The sequence below is a fragment of the Strongylocentrotus purpuratus genome, unplaced genomic scaffold (genome assembly GCF_000002235.5).
Source record: "Strongylocentrotus purpuratus isolate Spur 01 unplaced genomic scaffold, Spur_5.0 spur5_scaffold_18, whole genome shotgun sequence".
Taxonomy (NCBI): Eukaryota; Metazoa; Echinodermata; class Echinoidea; order Camarodonta; family Strongylocentrotidae; genus Strongylocentrotus; species Strongylocentrotus purpuratus.
Genome location: NW_022145603.1, coordinates 4,182,682 through 4,207,311, shown reverse-complemented (window position 1 = coordinate 4,207,311; position 24,630 = coordinate 4,182,682). Strand labels below are relative to the sequence as shown.

Genomic DNA, 24,630 nt, shown 5'->3' with positions numbered 1-24,630 from the left:
AACAATGATAATAGTAATGAATTAAAACAACAATACTAATAATAATAATAAAAACCTTTAATAACAATATTAATACCTCATATTAATCCTGGATTTTTTACACATGGAGACGTCCCACTTTGTGCATTTTAGAATAATCACTGCGAAAGTGATCGATGTGCTTCATGAATATATTTTTGTTTGTCCTCTTGAGTATAATATTTACATCTGTGTATCAGAGAATGCGTACAAACGTACTCGATGGGTTTTAAAAAGTTGGTTCAAATTACCCTTATCTGCCTATATGCGCAGATTGTAGTTACGGACTTGCTAATACCTTAGTCACACCTATAGGAGGCCAGCACCAGGCCGACTATAGTCCGAACAAGACATTACATTACCTCGAATGGGAAATAAACAATCGGTATACAGTCGGTTTGGAGGTGGGACGAAAGTATACGAATGCTCACCTGGTAGTAGATCTTAGGGTTACCCCTGTAGAGGTCAACCGGGGCACCAAATACCGCAATGGCAGGGTCTGCATAGAGCTGATCGAAGAAACTGAACGTAGACGGGTTGATGTATTTGGAAAGTGTATAACTGCGTGGAGAGTAGGTCGAAAAATGGATCATTCCTGTCGATGTGAACTGTACGAGTAAGGCAAAGAGAAAATATATCTTATATTAGAGTGGGTGACATCAAGATTATGCTCTTTATTAACTACATCAAAGAAGATGCACACAAAGAGGAGGTGAAAATGCTCAGAAAAAAAGAAAACTTCTTTTCTTTCGATGATAACGGTTATGCATATTACCTTGGTCACACCATTAAACCGATCCCGTATCGACTCCGAACCGATTGTTTTTTGGCCATTAATGGCAATGCAATATTTTGTTCGGTCTGTTGACTGAGGTATGAATGAGTACTGAGTTGTGGGATTAACCGCACTTTACTATCAAAGCTCTCTGCAACAAAGGCCTTACTGAAAGGAAGCCCATGGCTAAATGTCCTATCTTAATCTCTAAAAAAAAGACCCTACAATTATCTTTTTGAATGAGATGGTTATGTAAATGTAGTGCTTTACATAATAGTGTTACTAAGAACATAGAAATACAAAATTAAAGAATGAAGCAGCATTGAATAGCTGAAATAATAATGAAAGAGGTTGATGATAAAAATATGAAAACCTCATAAGCATCGATGCTAATATTTATTAGGGCCCTGCAAGTATGATTAAATGTCTTGCCAGAGGATGCTAGTGCCGGGATTGGATTCGAACCCTCAACCCTTGGATTTCAGAGTCAAGTGAATGAACCACTATACCAGGACACATCGATATTGAATGCTGAATGTAAAACTTACAGTGATGTAGTTGTATAGCCGGCCGGAGCTGATAGGAAACCCCGTATCAAGTCTTATAGTGTACCAAGCAAGAACGTTGTATTGAAAGTAACTCAGTGACCGGTCGGGGTAAGAGCCGTAGTCAATGTAGATACGCTCTAAACAATGCATTAAAAAAATACAAATTTGAATATTTATCTAAATATATGAACTGTTCATCGATTAATTGATGAACATACATGAATCGGCAATACAAACGCCTAAACATGTGAAAATTGATTTCAGAAGTCAATGATTTTGATAAAGATAACGAAAAAAAAAACACACCCATTTTGACAGATTCATCTTTACTTGATGAATTACAGAAAAATTAAGTCAAAAGTGGTATCTTCAATTTGATTAACAATGGTCAGGGAAAGAGTTACCTCATTTGTAAAACTATAAGTCAATAAATTAAACCAAGTACATGGACTGAATATTTCTTTCAAAGTTCAAATCTGTATGTCTGTACTTTTACTTCTGTTAACTGTCAAGTAACAAAAAACTCAAAGAGTTTCCTCAACAATCACTGTAACTGGAAACTTAAATTAGATAAATGACAATGAAGGATAGAGTTACTTCATTTGTAAAACTATTGATAATTAAATCTATCAAAGTAAAAGGAACTAAAAATCTCTATTAATGTTTGGATCTTTTCCAAAGTCGTGGCCTATGAAAGAAACTAATTTCTTGAAAAATATCATTAACTCATCAATATTAATGGGCCCCTGACCGATGAAAAAGATAATTAGCAAGCAAAATATTTTTGAACAAATCTCATCGTCTCAAACTTAATGCTGTAATGGCTTAAAGCAAATACCTTTCATTTGGAGGTGAAATGAAAGTCGAGAGGGACGCAAAAATTGCCTATACATCGTCTGAATTGTCTGAATGTACCATGCCCTCCTTTTTTGTACGTTTATACTCGAAATCAAAAAGAGAATTTTTTCTCATAATGAATGAACCGAAAAGGATGAAAACATTGTTGCATCTCTTGTCTGTAGTAACACCCTTGTTGACTCTGAATTAAAAAAACTAAATGGTTTTCTCATCAATGACAGATTGTATACTTATTCATGATTACTTTTTGGCTCTTTATATATGATTTCTTAAAGAGAAACGAGCAATTGATTAATGTCAAATGTGTACCTATGTAGGTTTGTAATCTGATTGGACCATTTTGCTTACCTGTACAGGCATACATGTTCACTCCATCAGTACACTCTTCTCCACTAGAACACGGACTGGATTCACATTCGTTGATATCTGTGCAAATTGAGTTTCAAAGACAATGAATGGAACAAAAGGGACTTAATTCTCCATTTGACAGGTTTATCTATTTTTTCGCCCTAACAGAACAATTAAGTAAAAACTGGCATTTTAGATAAATGACAGTTAAGGAATGATAAACATCCTTTGGTAAACTGTCAAAACATTACTTAAATAAAGTAAATAAACTAAATATCGATGAAATGCATTTTCTTTGTTGAGATAGGAATATTAATGTTCATTCGTCAGGTGTAAAAACTCCATTCTAGTCTGGAAATTGTGGAATTTTAGATAAATCGACAATGGAAAGCAACAAGATTACATCTAGATGTATACTTTGTATTGATTACAATATCACTGAAACGAAAAAAGGTAAAAACCAATCGACTACTTAAAATTTGTTTCAATCAAAGTTTTATAATCTAAACTAAGCAAGAATCTTAATATTTTTGAACAAATCTCATCGTCTCACTTAATTTGTTGTGCCCCTGCTACAACAATACGGTCATTAAAGCAAATTTTTTAATTTGAGGTGAAATGAAAGTCGAAAGGGACGCACAAATTGCCTAAACATCGTCTGAATTTCAAGACCTCTTAGTGTTAAAAGTTAAACGGCTACGGTAAGGATGAATTATAACAGTCTTACCATTACCTAAAACAATTCATGATTAATGGAGATCTGTGGTAATCACGATATCAAATCTGCTCTTGGATGTACCTGCCCTCCTTTTTTTGTACGTTTCTACTCGAAATCAAAAGGAGATTTCTCATAACCGAAAAGGTGAAAAATGAAAGTCTTGTCTGGGACCTTGTTGACTCTGTCTAAATTTTCAAGATAGACTTACTTATTAAAATTTAATTGGCTATAAGGATGAATGATCAGTGTCTTACCTATGTAGGTTTGTAATCTGATTTGGAATTTAAAGGTATACATGTTCAAATCTGTACTCTTGGTACCATGGATTCACATTTTTTGTAGGTTTCAACTCAATCAAAACAGGGACTTTTTTCTCCAATGAATTTATTACAATCGTGATATCTGTGCAAATGGATTCAAAGACAATGAATGAATTAAAAAAAAAAAAAACTAATCTCTCATGTTGACAGATTTATATTTATTCACAGATAACAAGTCCATCTAGTCAAAATGGAAACTTAAAGAGAAACGACAATTGAAGGTAGATGTTACTAGATTTGTAATCTATTGATAAATAAATTACCTGTAAAGGTATACAAAAACTCCATCAGTTTCACTCTTCTCCAAGAACAAGCACCTTCAAGAAAATATATCTTGAACAAATTCATTTCTCACAATTGTTGTGCCCCTGCTACAACAAAACGGTCATTAAAGCAAATTTTTTCATTTTGAGGTGAAATGAAAGTCGAAAGGGACGCACAGATTGCCTAAACATCGTCTGAATTTCAAGACATCTTGGCGCTAAAAGTTAAACGGCTACGGTAAGGATGAATTATAACAGTCTTACCATTCCTAAAACAATTCATGATTAATGGAGATTTCTGTGGTAATCACGATATCAAATCTGCTCTTGGAGGTACCATGCCCTCTAGTACGTTTCTACTCGAAATCAAAAGGAGATTTTTTCTCTTAACCGAAAAGGATGAAAACATCATTGCATTTCTTGTCTGTTTACTTGTTGACTCTGAATTTAACTCAAATAGTTTCCTAAACGATGAGTAACGAATAAGAATTTCATTATAATTTCTTTGACAATTGATTAATGCCAAATATATGTAGGTTTGTAATGTTTAGCAATCTAAAGGCAGTACTATTGTTCACTTCATCAGTACACCTCCACTAGACTGGATCACATTCGTTGGTGCAAATTGAGTTTCAGACAATGGATGAAATTAATTTCCATTTGACAGGTTTATCGCAGAACAAGAAGTGGTAATAAATCAGTAAGGAATGATATCTGTAAACTGTCAAAACATACTTAAATAAAGTAAATAAACTAAAATGAAGTTGAGATAGGTATTAAAATCAGATGAAAAACTAGTCTCCATGTTGACATATTTATATTTATTTCACAGATAACAGGTCGATCTAGTCAAAACTTGAAACTTAAATTAGATTAATGACAATGAAGGATAGAGTTACTTCATTTGTAAAACTATTGATAAATAAATCTATCAAAGTAAAAGGGACTGAAAAACTCTTGTAATGTTTGAATCTTTTCCAAAATCGTGGCCTATGAAAGAAACTAATTTCTTGAAAAATATCATTAACTCATCAATATTAATGGGCACCTGACCGATGAAAAAGATCAGAAAGCAAGTGATTTTTCAATTTCTGCTGAAACCAATGTGATAATGGATGCAAGAGTACATGTACATGGTATGCGTCTCAATACACTTGGCGCCAAGAGTGGATTCGCTATGATCTCAATGAAATATGTCAGTCTAAACGTATCCTTAAAACAGTTCTTTATTAATAGATATCTCTGTACTTTCACGTCTGGTGACTCTCAAGTAAGAGAAACATCAAAAATTTCCTTAACAGTCACTAGAAATGTCTTTCTTTATGTTTCCTTGTTTGCTCTGTACCTAAATATTCTCGATGAGCAACGAGTAAGAATTTCATTGGATTTTGTTTTACATCATCAGTGCAAATATGTAGGTATGTAATTTAAAGCTTACTTGTTTCACAGGTAGTCCCTTCGTAGCCAGCATCACATTGGCACGTAAAGGTGTCAACTCCATCAATACAAGTTCCTGTACTCGCGCAAGAAGTGGTAGTACAATCGTCGATATCTGTGCAAATCGAGTTCAAAAGACAAGGAGTCGTATTAAAACGATGATAAAACTAATCTCCATGTTGACATATTTATATTTATTTCACAGATAACAGGTCGATCTAGTCAAAACTTGAAACTTAAATTAGATTAATGACAATGAAGGATAGAGTTACTTCATTTGTAAAACTATTGATAAATAAATCTATCAAAGTAAAAGGGACTGAAAAACTCTTGTAATGTTTGAATCTTTTCCAAAATCGTGGCCTATGAAAGAAACAATTTCTTGAAAAATATCATTAACTCATCAATATTAATGGGCACCTGACCGATGAAAAAGATCAGAAAGCAAGTGATTTTTCAATTTCTGCTGAAACCAATGTGATAATGGATGCAAGAGTACATGTACATGGTATGCGTCTCAATACACCTTGGCGCCAAGAGTGGATTCGCTATGATCTCAATGAAATATGTCAGTCTAAACGTATCCTAAAACAGTTCTTTATTAATAGAGATCTCTGTACTTTCACGTCTGGTGACTCTCAAGTAAGAGAAACATCAACATTTTCCTTAACAGTCACTAGAAATTTCTTTCTTTATGTTTCCTTGTTTGCTCTGTACCTAAATATTCTCGATGAGCAACGAGTAAGAATTTCATTGGATTTTGTTTTACATCATCAGTGCATATATGTAGGTATGTAATCTGTTTAGAATTTAAAGCTTACTTGTTTCACAGGTAGTCCCTTCGTAGCCAGCATCACATTGGCACGTAAAGGTGTCAACTCCATCAATACAAGTTCCTGTACTCGCGCAAGAAGTGGTAGTACAATCGTCGATATCTGTGCAAATCGAGTTCAAAAGACAAGGAGTCGTATTAAAACGATGATAAAACTAATCTCCATGTTGACATATTTATATTTATTTCACAGATAACAGGTCGATCTAGTCAAAACTGGTAACTTAAATTAGATTAATGACAATGAAGGATAGAGTTACTTCATTTGTAAAACTATTGATAAATAAATCTATCAAAGTAAAAGGGACTGAAAAACTCTTGTAATGTTTGAATCTTTTCCAAAATCGTGGCCTATGAAAGAAACTAATTTCTTGAAAAATATCATTAACTCATCAATATTAATGGGCACCTGACCGATGAAAAAGATCAGAAAGCAAGTGATTTTTCAATTTCTGCTGAAACCAATGTGATAATGGATGCAAGAGTACATGTACATGGTATGCGTCTCAATACACCTTGGCGCCAAGAGTGGATTCGCTATGATCTCAATGAAATATGTCAGTCTAAACGTATCCTAAAACAGTTCTTTATTAATAGAGATCTCTGTACTTTCACGTCTGGTGACTCTCAAGTAAGAGAAACATCAACATTTTCCTTAACAGTCACTAGAAATTTCTTTCTTTATGTTTCCTTGTTTGCTCTGTACCTAAATATTCTCGATGAGCAACGAGTAAGAATTTCATTGGATTTTGTTTTACATCATCAGTGCATATATGTAGGTATGTAATCTGTTTAGAATTTAAAGCTTACTTGTTTCACAGGTAGTCCCTTCGTAGCCAGCATCACATTGGCACGTAAAGGTGTCAACTCCATCAATACAAGTTCCTGTACTCGCGCAAGAAGTGGTAGTACAATCGTCGATATCTGTGCAAATCGAGTTCAAAAGACAAGGAGTCGTATTGAAACGATGATAAAACTAATCTCCATGTTGACATATTTATATTTATTTCACAGATAACAGGTCGATCTAGTCAAAACTGGTAACTTAAATTAGATTAATGACAATGAAGGATAGAGTTACTTCATTTGTAAAACTATTGATAAATAAATCTATCAAAGTAAAAGGGACTGAAAAACTCTTGTAATGTTTGAATCTTTTCCAAAATCGTGGCCTATGAAAGAAACTAATTTCTTGAAAAATATCATTAACTCATCAATATTAATGGGCACCTGACCGATGAAAAAGATCAGAAAGCAAGTGATTTTTCAATTTCTGCTGAAACCAATGTGATAATGGATGCAAGAGTACATGTACATGGTATGCGTCTCAATACACCTTGGCGCCAAGAGTGGATTCGCTATGATCTCAATGAAATATGTCAGTCTAAACGTATCTTAAAACAGTTCTTTATTAATAGATATCTCTGTACTTTCACGTCTGGTGACTCTCAAGTAAGAGAAACATCAACAATTTCCTTAACAGTCACTAGAAATTTCTTTCTTTATGTTTCCTTGTTTGCTCTGTACCTAAATATTCTCGATGAGCAACGAGTAAGAATTTCATTGGATTTTGTTTTACATCATCAGTGCATATATGTAGGTATGTAATCTGTTTAGAATTTAAAGCTTACTTGTTTCACAGGTAGTCCCTTCGTAGCCAGCATCACATTGGCACGTAAAGGTGTCAACTCCATCAATACAAGTTCCTGTACTCGCGCAAGAAGTGGTAGTACAATCGTCGATATCTGTGCAAATCGAGTTCAAAAGACAAGGAGTCGTATTAAAACGATGATAAAACTAATCTCCATGTTGACATATTTATATTTATTTCACAGATAACAGGTCGATCTAGTCAAAACTGGTAACTTAAATTAGATTAATGACAATGAAGGATAGAGTTACTTCATTTGTAAAACTATTGATAAATAAATCTATCAAAGTAAAAGGGACTGAAAAACTCTTGTAATGTTTGAATCTTTTCCAAAATCGTGGCCTATGAAAGAAACTAATTTCTTGAAAAATATCATTAACTCATCAATATTAATGGGCACCTGACCGATGAAAAAGATCAGAAAGCAAGTGATTTTTCAATTTCTGCTGAAACCAATGTGATAATGGATGCAAGAGTACATGTACATGGTATGCGTCTCAATACACCTTGGCGCCAAGAGTGGATTCGCTATGATCTCAATGAAATATGTCAGTCTAAACGTATCCTAAAACAGTTCTTTATTAATAGAGATCTCTGTACTTTCACGTCTGGTGACTCTCAAGTAAGAGAAACATCAAATTTTCCTTAACAGTCACTAGAAATTTCTTTCTTTATGTTTCCTTGTTTGCTCTGTACCTAAATATTCTCGATGAGCAACGAGTAAGAATTTCATTGGATTTTGTTTTACATCATCAGTGCATATATGTAGGTATGTATCTGTAATTTAAAGCTTACTTGTTTCACAGGTAGTCCCTTCGTAGCCAGCATCACATTGGCACGTAAAGGTGTCAACTCCATCAATACAAGTTCCTGTACTCGCGCAAGAAGTGGTAGTACAATCGTCGATATCTGTGCAAATCGAGTTCAAAAGACAAGGAGTCGTATTAAAACGATGATAAAACTAATCTCCATGTTGACATATTTATATTTATTTCACAGATAACAGGTCGATCTAGTCAAAACTTGAAACTTAAATTAGATTAATGACAATGAAGGATAGAGTTACTTCATTTGTAAAACTATTGATAAATAAATCTATCAAAGTAAAAGGGACTGAAAAACTCTTGTAATGTTTGAATCTTTTCCAAAATCGTGGCCTATGAAAGAAACTAATTTCTTGAAAAATATCATTAACTCATCAATATTAATGGGCACCTGACCGATGAAAAAGATCAGAAAGCAAGTGATTTTTCAATTTCTGCTGAAACCAATGTGATAATGGATGCAAGAGTACATGTACATGGTATGCGTCTCAATACACCTTGGCGCCAAGAGTGGATTCGCTATGATCTCAATGAAATATGTCAGTCTAAACGTATCCTAAAACAGTTCTTTATTAATAGAGATCTCTGTACTTTCACGTCTGGTGACTCTCAAGTAAGAGAAACATCAACATTTTCCTTAACAGTCACTAGAAATTTCTTTCTTTATGTTTCCTTGTTTGCTCTGTACCTAAATATTCTCGATGAGCAACGAGTAAGAATTTCATTGGATTTTGTTTTACATCATCAGTGCATATATGTAGGTATGTAATCTGTTTAGAATTTAAAGCTTACTTGTTTCACAGGTAGTCCCTTCGTAGCCAGCATCACATTGGCACGTAAAGGTGTCAACTCCATCAATACAAGTTCCTGTACTCGCGCAAGAAGTGGTAGTACAATCGTCGATATCTGTGCAAATCGAGTTCAAAAGACAAGGAGTCGTATTAAAACGATGATAAAACTAATCTCCATGTTGACATATTTATATTTATTTCACAGATAACAGGTCGATCTAGTCAAAACTGGTAACTTAAATTAGATTAATGACAATGAAGGATAGAGTTACTTCATTTGTAAAACTATTGATAAATAAATCTATCAAAGTAAAAGGGACTGAAAAACTCTTGTAATGTTTGAATCTTTTCCAAAATCGTGGCCTATGAAAGAAACTAATTTCTTGAAAAATATCATTAACTCATCAATATTAATGGGCACCTGACCGATGAAAAAGATCAGAAAGCAAGTGATTTTTCAATTTCTGCTGAAACCAATGTGATAATGGATGCAAGAGTACATGTACATGGTATGCGTCTCAATACACCTTGGCGCCAAGAGTGGATTCGCTATGATCTCAATGAAATATGTCAGTCTAAACGTATCCTAAAACAGTTCTTTATTATAAATAGAGATCTCTGTACTTTCACGTCTGGTGACTCTCAAGTAAGAGAAACATCAACATTTTCCTTAACAGTCACTAGAAATTTCTTTCTTTATGTTTCCTTGTTTGCTCTGTACCTAAATATTCTCGATGAGCAACGAGTAAGAATTTCATTGGATTTTGTTTTACATCATCAGTGCATATATGTAGGTATGTAATCTGTTTAGAATTTAAAGCTTACTTGTTTCACAGGTAGTCCCTTCGTAGCCAGCATCACATTGGCACGTAAAGGTGTCAACTCCATCAATACAAGTTCCTGTACTCGCGCAAGAAGTGGTAGTACAATCGTCGATATCTGTGCAAATCGAGTTCAAAAGACAAGGAGTCGTATTAAAACGATGATAAAACTAATCTCCATGTTGACATATTTATATTTATTTCACAGATAACAGGTCGATCTAGTCAAAACTGGTAACTTAAATTAGATTAATGACAATGAAGGATAGAGTTACTTCATTTGTAAAACTATTGATAAATAAATCTATCAAAGTAAAAGGGACTGAAAAACTCTTGTAATGTTTGAATCTTTTCCAAAATCGTGGCCTATGAAAGAAACTAATTTCTTGAAAAATATCATTAACTCATCAATATTAATGGGCACCTGACCGATGAAAAAGATCAGAAAGCAAGTGATTTTTCAATTTCTGCTGAAACCAATGTGATAATGGATGCAAGAGTACATGTACATGGTATGCGTCTCAATACACCTTGGCGCCAAGAGTGGATTCGCTATGATCTCAATGAAATATGTCAGTCTAAACGTATCCTAAAACAGTTCTTTATATAAATAGAGATCTCTGTACTTTCACGTCTGGTGACTCTCAAGTAAGAGAAACATCAACATTTTCCTTAACAGTCACTAGAAATTTCTTTCTTTATGTTTCCTTGTTTGCTCTGTACCTAAATATTCTCGATGAGCAACGAGTAAGAATTTCATTGGATTTTGTTTTACATCATCAGTGCATATATGTAGGTATGTAATCTGTTTAGAATTTAAAGCTTACTTGTTTCACAGGTAGTCCCTTCGTAGCCAGCATCACATTGGCACGTAAAGGTGTCAACTCCATCAATACAAGTTCCTGTACTCGCGCAAGAAGTGGTAGTACAATCGTCGATATCTGTGCAAATCGAGTTCAAAAGACAAGGAGTCGTATTAAAACGATGATAAAACTAATCTCCATGTTGACATATTTATATTTATTTCACAGATAACAGGTCGATCTAGTCAAAACTGGTAACTTAAATTAGATTAATGACAATGAAGGATAGAGTTACTTCATTTGTAAAACTATTGATAAATAAATCTATCAAAGTAAAAGGGACTGAAAAACTCTTGTAATGTTTGAATCTTTTCCAAAATCGTGGCCTATGAAAGAAACTAATTTCTTGAAAAATATCATTAACTCATCAATATTAATGGGCACCTGACCGATGAAAAAGATCAGAAAGCAAGTGATTTTTCAATTTCTGCTGAAACCAATGTGATAATGGATGCAAGAGTACATGTACATGGTATGCGTCTCAATACACCTTGGCGCCAAGAGTGGATTCGCTATGATCTCAATGAAATATGTCAGTCTAAACGTATCCTAAAACAGTTCTTTATTATAATAGAGATCTCTGTACTTTCACGTCTGGTGACTCTCAAGTAAGAGAAACATCAACATTTTCCTTAACAGTCACTAGAAATTTCTTTCTTTATGTTTCCTTGTTTGCTCTGTACCTAAATATTCTCGATGAGCAACGAGTAAGAATTTCATTGGATTTTGTTTTACATCATCAGTGCATATATGTAGGTATGTAATCTGTTTAGAATTTAAAGCTTACTTGTTTCACAGGTAGTCCCTTCGTAGCCAGCATCACATTGGCACGTAAAGGTGTCAACTCCATCAATACAAGTTCCTGTACTCGCGCAAGAAGTGGTAGTACAATCGTCGATATCTGTGCAAATCGAGTTCAAAAGACAAGGAGTCGTATTAAAACGATGATAAAACTAATCTCCATGTTGACATATTTATATTTATTTCACAGATAACAGGTCGATCTAGTCAAAACTGGTAACTTAAATTAGATTAATGACAATGAAGGATAGAGTTACTTCATTTGTAAAACTATTGATAAATAAATCTATCAAAGTAAAAGGGACTGAAAAACTCTTGTAATGTTTGAATCTTTTCCAAAATCGTGGCCTATGAAAGAAACTAATTTCTTGAAAAATATCATTAACTCATCAATATTAATGGGCACCTGACCGATGAAAAAGATCAGAAAGCAAGTGATTTTTCAATTTCTGCTGAAACCAATGTGATAATGGATGCAAGAGTACATGTACATGGTATGCGTCTCAATACACCTTGGCGCCAAGAGTGGATTCGCTATGATCTCAATGAAATATGTCAGTCTAAACGTATCCTAAAACAGTTCTTTATTATAAATAGAGATCTCTGTACTTTCACGTCTGGTGACTCTCAAGTAAGAGAAACATCAACATTTTCCTTAACAGTCACTAGAAATTTCTTTCTTTATGTTTCCTTGTTTGCTCTGTACCTAAATATTCTCGATGAGCAACGAGTAAGAATTTCATTGGATTTTGTTTTACATCATCAGTGCATATATGTAGGTATGTAATCTGTTTAGAATTTAAAGCTTACTTGTTTCACAGGTAGTCCCTTCGTAGCCAGCATCACATTGGCACGTAAAGGTGTCAACTCCATCAATACAAGTTCCTGTACTCGCGCAAGAAGTGGTAGTACAATCGTCGATATCTGTGCAAATCGAGTTCAAAAGACAAGGAGTCGTATTAAAACGATGATAAAACTAATCTCCATGTTGACATATTTATATTTATTTCACAGATAACAGGTCGATCTAGTCAAAACTGGTAACTTAAATTAGATTAATGACAATGAAGGATAGAGTTACTTCATTTGTAAAACTATTGATAAATAAATCTATCAAAGTAAAAGGGACTGAAAAACTCTTGTAATGTTTGAATCTTTTCCAAAATCGTGGCCTATGAAAGAAACTAATTTCTTGAAAAATATCATTAACTCATCAATATTAATGGGCACCTGACCGATGAAAAAGATCAGAAAGCAAGTGATTTTTCAATTTCTGCTGAAACCAATGTGATAATGGATGCAAGAGTACATGTACATGGTATGCGTCTCAATACACCTTGGCGCCAAGAGTGGATTCGCTATGATCTCAATGAAATATGTCAGTCTAAACGTATCCTAAAACAGTTCTTTATTATAATAGAGATCTCTGTACTTTCACGTCTGGTGACTCTCAAGTAAGAGAAACATCAACATTTTCCTTAACAGTCACTAGAAATTTCTTTCTTTATGTTTCCTTGTTTGCTCTGTACCTAAATATTCTCGATGAGCAACGAGTAAGAATTTCATTGGATTTTGTTTTACATCATCAGTGCATATATGTAGGTATGTAATCTGTTTAGAATTTAAAGCTTACTTGTTTCACAGGTAGTCCCTTCGTAGCCAGCATCACATTGGCACGTAAAGGTGTCAACTCCATCAATACAAGTTCCTGTACTCGCGCAAGAAGTGGTAGTACAATCGTCGATATCTGTGCAAATCGAGTTCAAAAGACAAGGAGTCGTATTAAAACGATGATAAAACTAATCTCCATGTTGACATATTTATATTTATTTCACAGATAACAGGTCGATCTAGTCAAAACTGGTAACTTAAATTAGATTAATGACAATGAAGGATAGAGTTACTTCATTTGTAAAACTATTGATAAATAAATCTATCAAAGTAAAAGGGACTGAAAAACTCTTGTAATGTTTGAATCTTTTCCAAAATCGTGGCCTATGAAAGAAACTAATTTCTTGAAAAATATCATTAACTCATCAATATTAATGGGCACCTGACCGATGAAAAAGATCAGAAAGCAAGTGATTTTTCAATTTCTGCTGAAACCAATGTGATAATGGATGCAAGAGTACATGTACATGGTATGCGTCTCAATACACCTTGGCGCCAAGAGTGGATTCGCTATGATCTCAATGAAATATGTCAGTCTAAACGTATCCTAAAACAGTTCTTTATTATAAATAGAGATCTCTGTACTTTCACGTCTGGTGACTCTCAAGTAAGAGAAACATCAACATTTTCCTTAACAGTCACTAGAAATTTCTTTCTTTATGTTTCCTTGTTTGCTCTGTACCTAAATATTCTCGATGAGCAACGAGTAAGAATTTCATTGGATTTTGTTTTACATCATCAGTGCATATATGTAGGTATGTAATCTGTTTAGAATTTAAAGCTTACTTGTTTCACAGGTAGTCCCTTCGTAGCCAGCATCACATTGGCACGTAAAGGTGTCAACTCCATCAATACAAGTTCCTGTACTCGCGCAAGAAGTGGTAGTACAATCGTCGATATCTGTGCAAATCGAGTTCAAAAGACAAGGAGTCGTATTAAAACGATGATAAAACTAATCTCCATGTTGACATATTTATATTTATTTCACAGATAACAGGTCGATCTAGTCAAAACTTGAAACTTAAATTAGATTAATGACAATGAAGGATAGAGTTACTTCATTTGTAAAACTATTGATAAATAAATCTATCAAAGTAAAAGGGACTGAAAAACTCTTGTAATGTTTGAATCTTTTCCAAAATCGTGGCCTATGAAAGAAACTAATTTCTTGAAAAATATCATTAACTCATCAATATTAATGGGCACCTGACCGATGAAAAAGATCAGAAAGCAAGTGATTTTTCAATTTCTGCTGAAACCAATGTGATAATGGATGCAAGAGTACATGTACATGGTATGCGTCTCAATACACCTTGGCGCCAAGAGTGGATTCGCTATGATCTCAATGAAATATGTCAGTCTAAACGTATCCTAAAACAGTTCTTTATATAATAGAGATCTCTGTACTTTCACGTCTGGTGACTCTCAAGTAAGAGAAACATCAACATTTTCCTTAACAGTCACTAGAAATTTCTTTCTTTATGTTTCCTTGTTTGCTCTGTACCTAAATATTCTCGATGAGCAACGAGTAAGAATTTCATTGGATTTTGTTTTACATCATCAGTGCATATATGTAGGTATGTAATCTGTTTAGAATTTAAAGCTTACTTGTTTCACAGGTAGTCCCTTCGTAGCCAGCATCACATTGGCACGTAAAGGTGTCAACTCCATCAATACAAGTTCCTGTACTCGCGCAAGAAGTGGTAGTACAATCGTCGATATCTGTGCAAATCGAGTTCAAAAGACAAGGAGTCGTATTAAAACGATGATAAAACTAATCTCCATGTTGACATATTTATATTTATTTCACAGATAACAGGTCGATCTAGTCAAAACTGTAACTTAAATTAGATTAATGACAATGAAGGATAGAGTTACTTCATTTGTAAAACTATTGATAAATAAATCTATCAAAGTAAAAGGGACTGAAAAACTCTTGTAATGTTTGAATCTTTTCCAAAATCGTGGCCTATGAAAGAAACTAATTTCTTGAAAAATATCATTAACTCATCAATATTAATGGGCACCTGACCGATGAAAAAGATCAGAAAGCAAGTGATTTTTCAATTTCTGCTGAAACCAATGTGATAATGGATGCAAGAGTACATGTACATGGTATGCGTCTCAATACACCTTGGCGCCAAGAGTGGATTCGCTATGATCTCAATGAAATATGTCAGTCTAAACGTATCCTAAAACAGTTCTTTATTAATAGAGATCTCTGTACTTTCACGTCTGGTGACTCTCAAGTAAGAGAAACATCAACATTTTCCTTAACAGTCACTAGAAATTTCTTTCTTTATGTTTCCTTGTTTGCTCTGTACCTAAATATTCTCGATGAGCAACGAGTAAGAATTTCATTGGATTTTGTTTTACATCATCAGTGCATATATGTAGGTATGTAATCTGTTTAGAATTTAAAGCTTACTTGTTTCACAGGTAGTCCCTTCGTAGCCAGCATCACATTGGCACGTAAAGGTGTCAACTCCATCAATACAAGTTCCTGTACTCGCGCAAGAAGTGGTAGTACAATCGTCGATATCTGTGCAAATCGAGTTCAAAAGACAAGGAGTCGTATTAAAACGATGATAAAACTAATCTCCATGTTGACATATTTATATTTATTTCACAGATAACAGGTCGATCTAGTCAAAACTTGAAACTTAAATTAGATTAATGACAATGAAGGATAGAGTTACTTCATTTGTAAAACTATTGATAAATAAATCTATCAAAGTAAAAGGGACTGAAAAACTCTTGTAATGTTTGAATCTTTTCCAAAATCGTGGCCTATGAAAGAAACTAATTTCTTGAAAAATATCATTAACTCATCAATATTAATGGGCACCTGACCGATGAAAAAGATCAGAAAGCAAGTGATTTTTCAATTTCTGCTGAAACCAATGTGATAATGGATGCAAGAGTACATGTACATGGTATGCGTCTCAATACACCTTGGCGCCAAGAGTGGATTCGCTATGATCTCAATGAAATATGTCAGTCTAAACGTATCCTAAAACAGTTCTTTATTAATAGAGATCTCTGTACTTTCACGTCTGGTGACTCTCAAGTAAGAGAAACATCAACATTTTCCTTAACAGTCACTAGAAATTTCTTTCTTTATGTTTCCTTGTTTGCTCTGTACCTAAATATTCTCGATGAGCAACGAGTAAGAATTTCATTGGATTTTGTTTTACATCATCAGTGCATATATGTAGGTATGTAATCTGTTTAGAATTTAAAGCTTACTTGTTTCACAGGTAGTCCCTTCGTAGCCAGCATCACATTGGCACGTAAAGGTGTCAACTCCATCAATACAAGTTCCTGTACTCGCGCAAGAAGTGGTAGTACAATCGTCGATATCTGTGCAAATCGAGTTCAAAAGACAAGGAGTCGTATTAAAACGATGATAAAACTAATCTCCATGTTGACATATTTATATTTATTTCACAGATAACAGGTCGATCTAGTCAAAACTTGAAACTTAAATTAGATTAATGACAATGAAGGATAGAGTTACTTCATTTGTAAAACTATTGATAAATAAATCTATCAAAGTAAAAGGGACTGAAAAACTCTTGTAATGTTTGAATCTTTTCCAAAATCGTGGCCTATGAAAGAAACTAATTTCTTGAAAAATATCATTAACTCATCAATATTAATGGGCACCTGACCGATGAAAAAGATCAGAAAGCAAGTGATTTTTCAATTTCTGCTGAAACCAATGTGATAATGGATGCAAGAGTACATGTACATGGTATGCGTCTCAATACACCTTGGCGCCAAGAGTGGATTCGCTATGATCTCAATGAAATATGTCAGTCTAAACGTATCCTAAAACAGTTCTTTATTATAATAGAGATCTCTGTACTTTCACGTCTGGTGACTCTCAAGTAAGAGAAACATCAACATTTTCCTTAACAGTCACTAGAAATTTCTTTCTTTATGTTTCCTTGTTTGCTCTGTACCTAAATATTCTCGATGAGCAACGAGTAAGAATTTCATTGGATTTTGTTTTACATCATCAGTGCATATATGTAGGTATGTAATCTGTTTAGAATTTAAAGCTTACTTGTTTCACAGGTAGTCCCTTCGTAGCCAGCATCACATTGGCACGTAAAGGTGTCAACTCCATCAATACAAGTTCCTGTACTCGCGCAAGAAGTGGTAGTACAATCGTCGATATCTGTGCAAATCGAGTTCAAAAGACAAGGAGTCGTATTAAAACGATGATAAAACTAATCTCCATGTTGACATATTTATATTTATTTCACAGATAACAGGTCGATCTAGTCAAAACTTGAAACTTAAATTAGATTAATGACAATGAAGGATAGAGTTACTTCATTTGTAAAACTATTGATAAATAAATCTATCAAAGTAAAAGGGACTGAAAAACTCTTGTAATGTTTGAATCTTTTCCAAAATCGTGGCCTATGAAAGAAACTAATTTCTTGAAAAATATCATTAACTCATCAATATTAATGGGCACCTGACCGATGAAAAAGATCAGAAAGCAAGTGATTTTTCAATTTCTGCTGAAACCAATGTGATAATGGATGCAAGAGTACATGTACATGGTATGCGTCTCAATACACCTTGGCGCCAAGAGTGGATTCGCTATGATCTCAATGAAATATGTCAGTCTAAACGTATCCTAAAACAGTTCTTTATTAATAGAGATCTCTGTACTTTCACGTCTGGTGACTCTCAAGTAAGAGAAACATCAACATTTTCCTTAACAGTCACTAGAAATTTCTTTCTTTATGTTTCCTTGTTTGCTCTGTACCTAAATATTCTCGATGAGCAACGAGTAAGAATTTCATTGGATTTTGTTTTACATCATCAGTGCATATATGTAGGTATGTAATCTGTTTAGAATTTAAAGCTTACTTGTTTCACAGGTAGTCCCTTCGTAGCCAGCATCACATTGGCACGTAAAGGTGTCAACTCCATCAATACAAGTTCCTGTACTCGCGCAAGAAGTGGTAGTACAATCGTCGATATCTGTGCAAATCGAGTTCAAAAGACAAGGAGTCGTATTAAAACGATGATAAAACTAATCTCCATGTTGACATATTTATATTTATTTCACAGATAACAGGTCGATCTAGTCAAAACTTGAAACTTAAATTAGATTAATGACAATGAAGGATAGAGTTACTTCATTTGTAAAACTATTGATAAATAAATCTATCAAAGTAAAAGGGACTGAAAAACTCTTGTAATGTTTGAATCTTTTCCAAAATCGTGGCCTATGAAAGAAACTAATTTCTTGAAAAATATCATTAACTCATCAATATTAATGGGCACCTGACCGATGAAAAAGATCAGAAAGCAAGTGATTTTTCAATTTCTGCTGAAACCAATGTGATAATGGATGCAAGAGTACATGTACATGGTATGCGTCTCAATACACCTTGGCGCCAAGAGTGGATTCGCTATGATCTCAATGAAATATGTCAGTCTAAACGTATCCTAAAACAGTTCTTTATTAATAGAGATCTCTGTACTTTCACGTCTGGTGACTCTCAAGTAAGAGAAACATCAACATTTTCCTTAACAGTCACTAGAAATTTCTTTCTTTATGTTTCCTTGTTTGCTCTGTACCTAAATATTCTCGATGAGCAACGAGTAAGAATTTCATTGGATTTTGTTTTACATCATCAGTGCATATATGTAGGTATGTAATCTGTTTAGAATTTAAAGCTTACTTGTTTCACAGGTAGTCCCTTCGTAGCCAGCATCACATTGGCACGTAAAGGTGTCAACTCCATCAATACAAGTTCCTGTACTCGCGCAAGAAGTGGTAGTACAATCGTCGATATCTGTGCAAATCGAGTTCAAAAGACAAGGAGTCGTATTAAAACGATGATAAAACTAATCTCCATGTTGACATATTTATATTTATTTCACAGATAACAGGTCGATCTAGTCAAAACTTGAAACTTAAATTAGATTAATGACAATGAAGGATAGAGTTACTTCATTTGTAAAACTATTGATAAATAAATCTATCAAAGTAAAAGGGACTGAAAAACTCTTGTAATGTTTGAATCTTTTCCAAAATCGTGGCCTATGAAAGAAACTAATTTCTTGAAAAATATCATTAACTCATCAATATTAATGGGCACCTGACCGATGAAAAAGATCAGAAAGCAAGTGATTTTTCAATTTCTGCTGAAACCAATGTGATAATGGATGCAAGAGTACATGTACATGGTATGCGTCTCAATACACCTTGGCGCCAAGAGTGGATTCGCTATGATCTCAATGAAATATGTCAGTCTAAACGTATCCTAAAACAGTTCTTTATTAATAGAGATCTCTGTACTTTCACGTCTGGTGACTCTCAAGTAAGAGAAACATCAACATTTTCCTTAACAGTCACTAGAAATTTCTTTCTTTATGTTTCCTTGTTTGCTCTGTACCTAAATATTCTCGATGAGCAACGAGTAAGAATTTCATTGGATTTTGTTTTACATCATCAGTGCATATATGTAGGTATGTAATCTGTTTATAATTTAAAGCTTACTTGTTTCACAGGTAGTCCCTTCGTAGCCAGCATCACATTGGCACGTAAAGGTGTCAACTCCATCAATACAAGTTCCTGTACTCGCGCAAGAAGTGGTAGTACAATCGTCGATATCTGTGCAAATCGAGTTCAAAAGACAAGGAGTCGTATTAAAACGATGATAAAACTAATCTCCATGTTGACATATTTATATTTATTTCACAGATAACAGGTCGATCTAGTCAAAACTTGAAACTTAAATTAGATTAATGACAATGAAGGATAGAGTTACTTCATTTGTAAAACTATTGATAAATAAATCTATCAAAGTAAAAGGGACTGAAAAACTCTTGTAATGTTTGAATCTTTTCCAAAATCGTGGCCTATGAAAGAAACTAATTTCTTGAAAAATATCATTAACTCATCAATATTAATGGGCACCTGACCGATGAAAAAGATCAGAAAGCAAGTGATTTTTCAATTTCTGCTGAAACCAATGTGATAATGGATGCAAGAGTACATGTACATGGTATGCGTCTCAATACACCTTGGCGCCAAGAGTGGATTCGCTATGATCTCAATGAAATATGTCAGTCTAAACGTATCCTAAAACAGTTCTTTATTAATAGAGATCTCTGTACTTTCACGTCTGGTGACTCTCAAGTAAGAGAAACATCAACATTTTCCTTAACAGTCACTAGAAATTTCTTTCTTTATGTTTCCTTGTTTGCTCTGTACCTAAATATTCTCGATGAGCAACGAGTAAGAATTTCATTGGATTTTGTTTTACATCATCAGTGCATATATGTAGGTATGTAATCTGTTTAGAATTTAAAGCTTACTTGTTTCACAGGTAGTCCCTTCGTAGCCAGCATCACATTGGCACGTAAAGGTGTCAACTCCATCAATACAAGTTCCTGTACTCGCGCAAGAAGTGGTAGTACAATCGTCGATATCTGTGCAAATCGAGTTCAAAAGACAAGGAGTCGTATTAAAACGATGATAAAACTAATCTCCATGTTGACATATTTATATTTATTTCACAGATAACAGGTCGATCTAGTCAAAACTGGTAACTTAAATTAGATTAATGACAATGAAGGATAGAGTTACTTCATTTGTAAAACTATTGATAAATAAATCTATCAAAGTAAAAGGGACTGAAAAACTCTTGTAATGTTTGAATCTTTTCCAAAATCGTGGCCTATGAAAGAAACTAATTTCTTGAAAAATATCATTAACTCATCAATATTAATGGGCACCTGACCGATGAAAAAGATCAGAAAGCAAGTGATTTTTCAATTTCTGCTGAAACCAATGTGATAATGGATGCAAGAGTACATGTACATGGTATGCGTCTCAATACACCTTGGCGCCAAGAGTGGATTCGCTATGATCTCAATGAAATATGTCAGTCTAAACGTATCCTAAAACAGTTCTTTATTAATAGAGATCTCTGTACTTTCACGTCTGGTGACTCTCAAGTAAGAGAAACATCAACATTTTCCTTAACAGTCACTAGAAATTTCTTTCTTTATGTTTCCTTGTTTGCTCTGTACCTAAATATTCTCGATGAGCAACGAGTAAGAATTTCATTGGATTTTGTTTTACATCATCAGTGCATATATGTAGGTATGTAATCTGTTTAGAATTTAAAGCTTACTTGTTTCACAGGTAGTCCCTTCGTAGCCAGCATCACATTGGCACGTAAAGGTGTCAACTCCATCAATACAAGTTCCTGTACTCGCGCAAGAAGTGGTAGTACAATCGTCGATATCTGTGCAAATCGAGTTCAAAAGACAAGGAGTCGTATTAAAACGATGATAAAACTAATCTCCATGTTGACATATTTATATTTATTTCACAGATAACAGGTCGATCTAGTCAAAACTTGAAACTTAAATTAGATTAATGACAATGAAGGATAGAGTTACTTCATTTGTAAAACTATTGATAAATAAATCTATCAAAGTAAAAGGGACTGAAAAACTCTTGTAATGTTTGAATCTTTTCCAAAATCGTGGCCTATGAAAGAAACTAATTTCTTGAAAAATATCATTAACTCATCAATATTAATGGGCACCTGACCGATGAAAAAGATCAGAAAGCAAGTGATTTTTCAATTTCTGCTGAAACCAATGTGATAATGGATGCAAGAGTACATGTACATGGTATGCGTCTCAATACACCTTGGCGCCAAGAGTGGATTCGCTATGATCTCAATGAAATATGTCAGTCTAAACGTATCCTAAAACAGTTCTTTATTAATAGAGATCTCTGTACTTTCACGTCTGGTGACTCTCAAGTAAGAGAAACATCAACATTTTCCTTAACAGTCACTAGAAATTTCTTTCTTTATGTTTCCTTGTTTGCTCTGTACCTAAATATTCTCGATGAGCAACGAGTAAGAATTTCATTGGATTTTGTTTTACATCATCAGTGCATATATGTAGGTATGTAATCTGTTTAGAATTTAAAGCTTACTTGTTTCACAGGTAGTCCCTTCGTAGCCAGCATCACATTGGCACGTAAAGGTGTCAACTCCATCAATACAAGTTCCTGTACTCGCGCAAGAAGTGGTAGTACAATCGTCGATATCTGTGCAAATCGAGTTCAAAAGACAAGGAGTCGTATTAAAACGATGATAAAACTAATCTCCATGTTGACATATTTATATTTATTTCACAGATAACAGGTCGATCTAGTCAAAACTGGTAACTTAAATTAGATTAATGACAATGAAGGATAGAGTTACTTCATTTGTAAAACTATTGATAAATAAATCTATCAAAGTAAAAGGGACTGAAAAACTCTTGTAATGTTTGAATCTTTTCCAAAATCGTGGCCTATGAAAGAAACTAATTTCTTGAAAAATATCATTAACTCATCAATATTAATGGGCACCTGACCGATGAAAAAGATCAGAAAGCAAGTGATTTTTCAATTTCTGCTGAAACCAATGTGATAATGGATGCAAGAGTACATGTACATGGTATGCGTCTCAATACACCTTGGCGCCAAGAGTGGATTCGCTATGATCTCAATGAAATATGTCAGTCTAAACGTATCCTAAAACAGTTCTTTATTAATAGAGATCTCTGTACTTTCACGTCTGGTGACTCTCAAGTAAGAGAAACATCAACATTTTCCTTAACAGTCACTAGAAATTTCTTTCTTTATGTTTCCTTGTTTGCTCTGTACCTAAATATTCTCGATGAGCAACGAGTAAGAATTTCATTGGATTTTGTTTTACATCATCAGTGCATATATGTAGGTATGTAATTTAAAGCTTACTTGTTTCACAGGTAGTCCCTTCGTAGCCAGCATCACATTGGCACGTAAAGGTGTCAACTCCATCAATACAAGTTCCTGTACTCGCGCAAGAAGTGGTAGTACAATCGTCGATATCTGTGCAAATCGAGTTCAAAAGACAAGGAGTCGTATTAAAACGATGATAAAACTAATCTCCATGTTGACATATTTATATTTATTTCACAGATAACAGGTCGATCTAGTCAAAACTTGAAACTTAAATTAGATTAATGACAATGAAGGATAGAGTTACTTCATTTGTAAAACTATTGATAAATAAATCTATCAAAGTAAAAGGGACTGAAAAACTCTTGTAATGTTTGAATCTTTTCCAAAATCGTGGCCTATGAAAGAAACTAATTTCTTGAAAAATATCATTAACTCATCAATATTAATGGGCACCTGACCGATGAAAAAGATCAGAAAGCAAGTGATTTTTCAATTTCTGCTGAAACCAATGTGATAATGGATGCAAGAGTACATGTACATGGTATGCGTCTCAATACACCTTGGCGCCAAGAGTGGATTCGCTATGATCTCAATGAAATATGTCAGTCTAAACGTATCCTAAAACAGTTCTTTATTAATAGAGATCTCTGTACTTTCACGTCTGGTGACTCTCAAGTAAGAGAAACATCAACATTTTCCTTAACAGTCACTAGAAATTTCTTTCTTTATGTTTCCTTGTTTGCTCTGTACCTAAATATTCTCGATGAGCAACGAGTAAGAATTTCATTGGATTTTGTTTTACATCATCAGTGCATATATGTAGGTATGTAATCTGTTTAGAATTTAAAGCTTACTTGTTTCACAGGTAGTCCCTTCGTAGCCAGCATCACATTGGCACGTAAAGGTGTCAACTCCATCAATACAAGTTCCTGTACTCGCGCAAGAAGTGGTAGTACAATCGTCGATATCTGTGCAAATCGAGTTCAAAAGACAAGGAGTCGTATTAAAACGATGATAAAACTAATCTCCATGTTGACATATTTATATTTATTTCACAGATAACAGGTCGATCTAGTCAAAACTTGAAACTTAAATTAGATTAATGACAATGAAGGATAGAGTTACTTCATTTGTAAAACTATTGATAAATAAATCTATCAAAGTAAAAGGGACTGAAAAACTCTTGTAATGTTTGAATCTTTTCCAAAATCGTGGCCTATGAAAGAAACTAATTTCTTGAAAAATATCATTAACTCATCAATATTAATGGGCACCTGACCGATGAAAAAGATCAGAAAGCAAGTGATTTTTCAATT

The 24,630-nt window shown here is 34.0% G+C and overlaps 1 protein-coding gene across 1 annotated transcript in view; it reads right to left on the bottom strand.

Annotated features, from left to right (window-relative positions):
- Positions 1-2,563, bottom strand: part of LOC105440309 — an 87,933-nt gene extending 85,370 nt beyond the window's left edge. The window contains exons 1-3 of the mRNA XM_030989397.1: positions 2,548-2,563; positions 1,342-1,478; positions 450-626 (exon numbers count right to left, since the gene is read on the bottom strand). Of these exons, the coding sequence (XP_030845257.1) occupies positions 450-626; positions 1,342-1,478; positions 2,548-2,563 (330 nt within the window). The remainder of the gene's footprint in view (positions 1-449; positions 627-1,341; positions 1,479-2,547) is intronic.
- Positions 2,564-24,630: the final 22,067 nt, after the last annotated feature.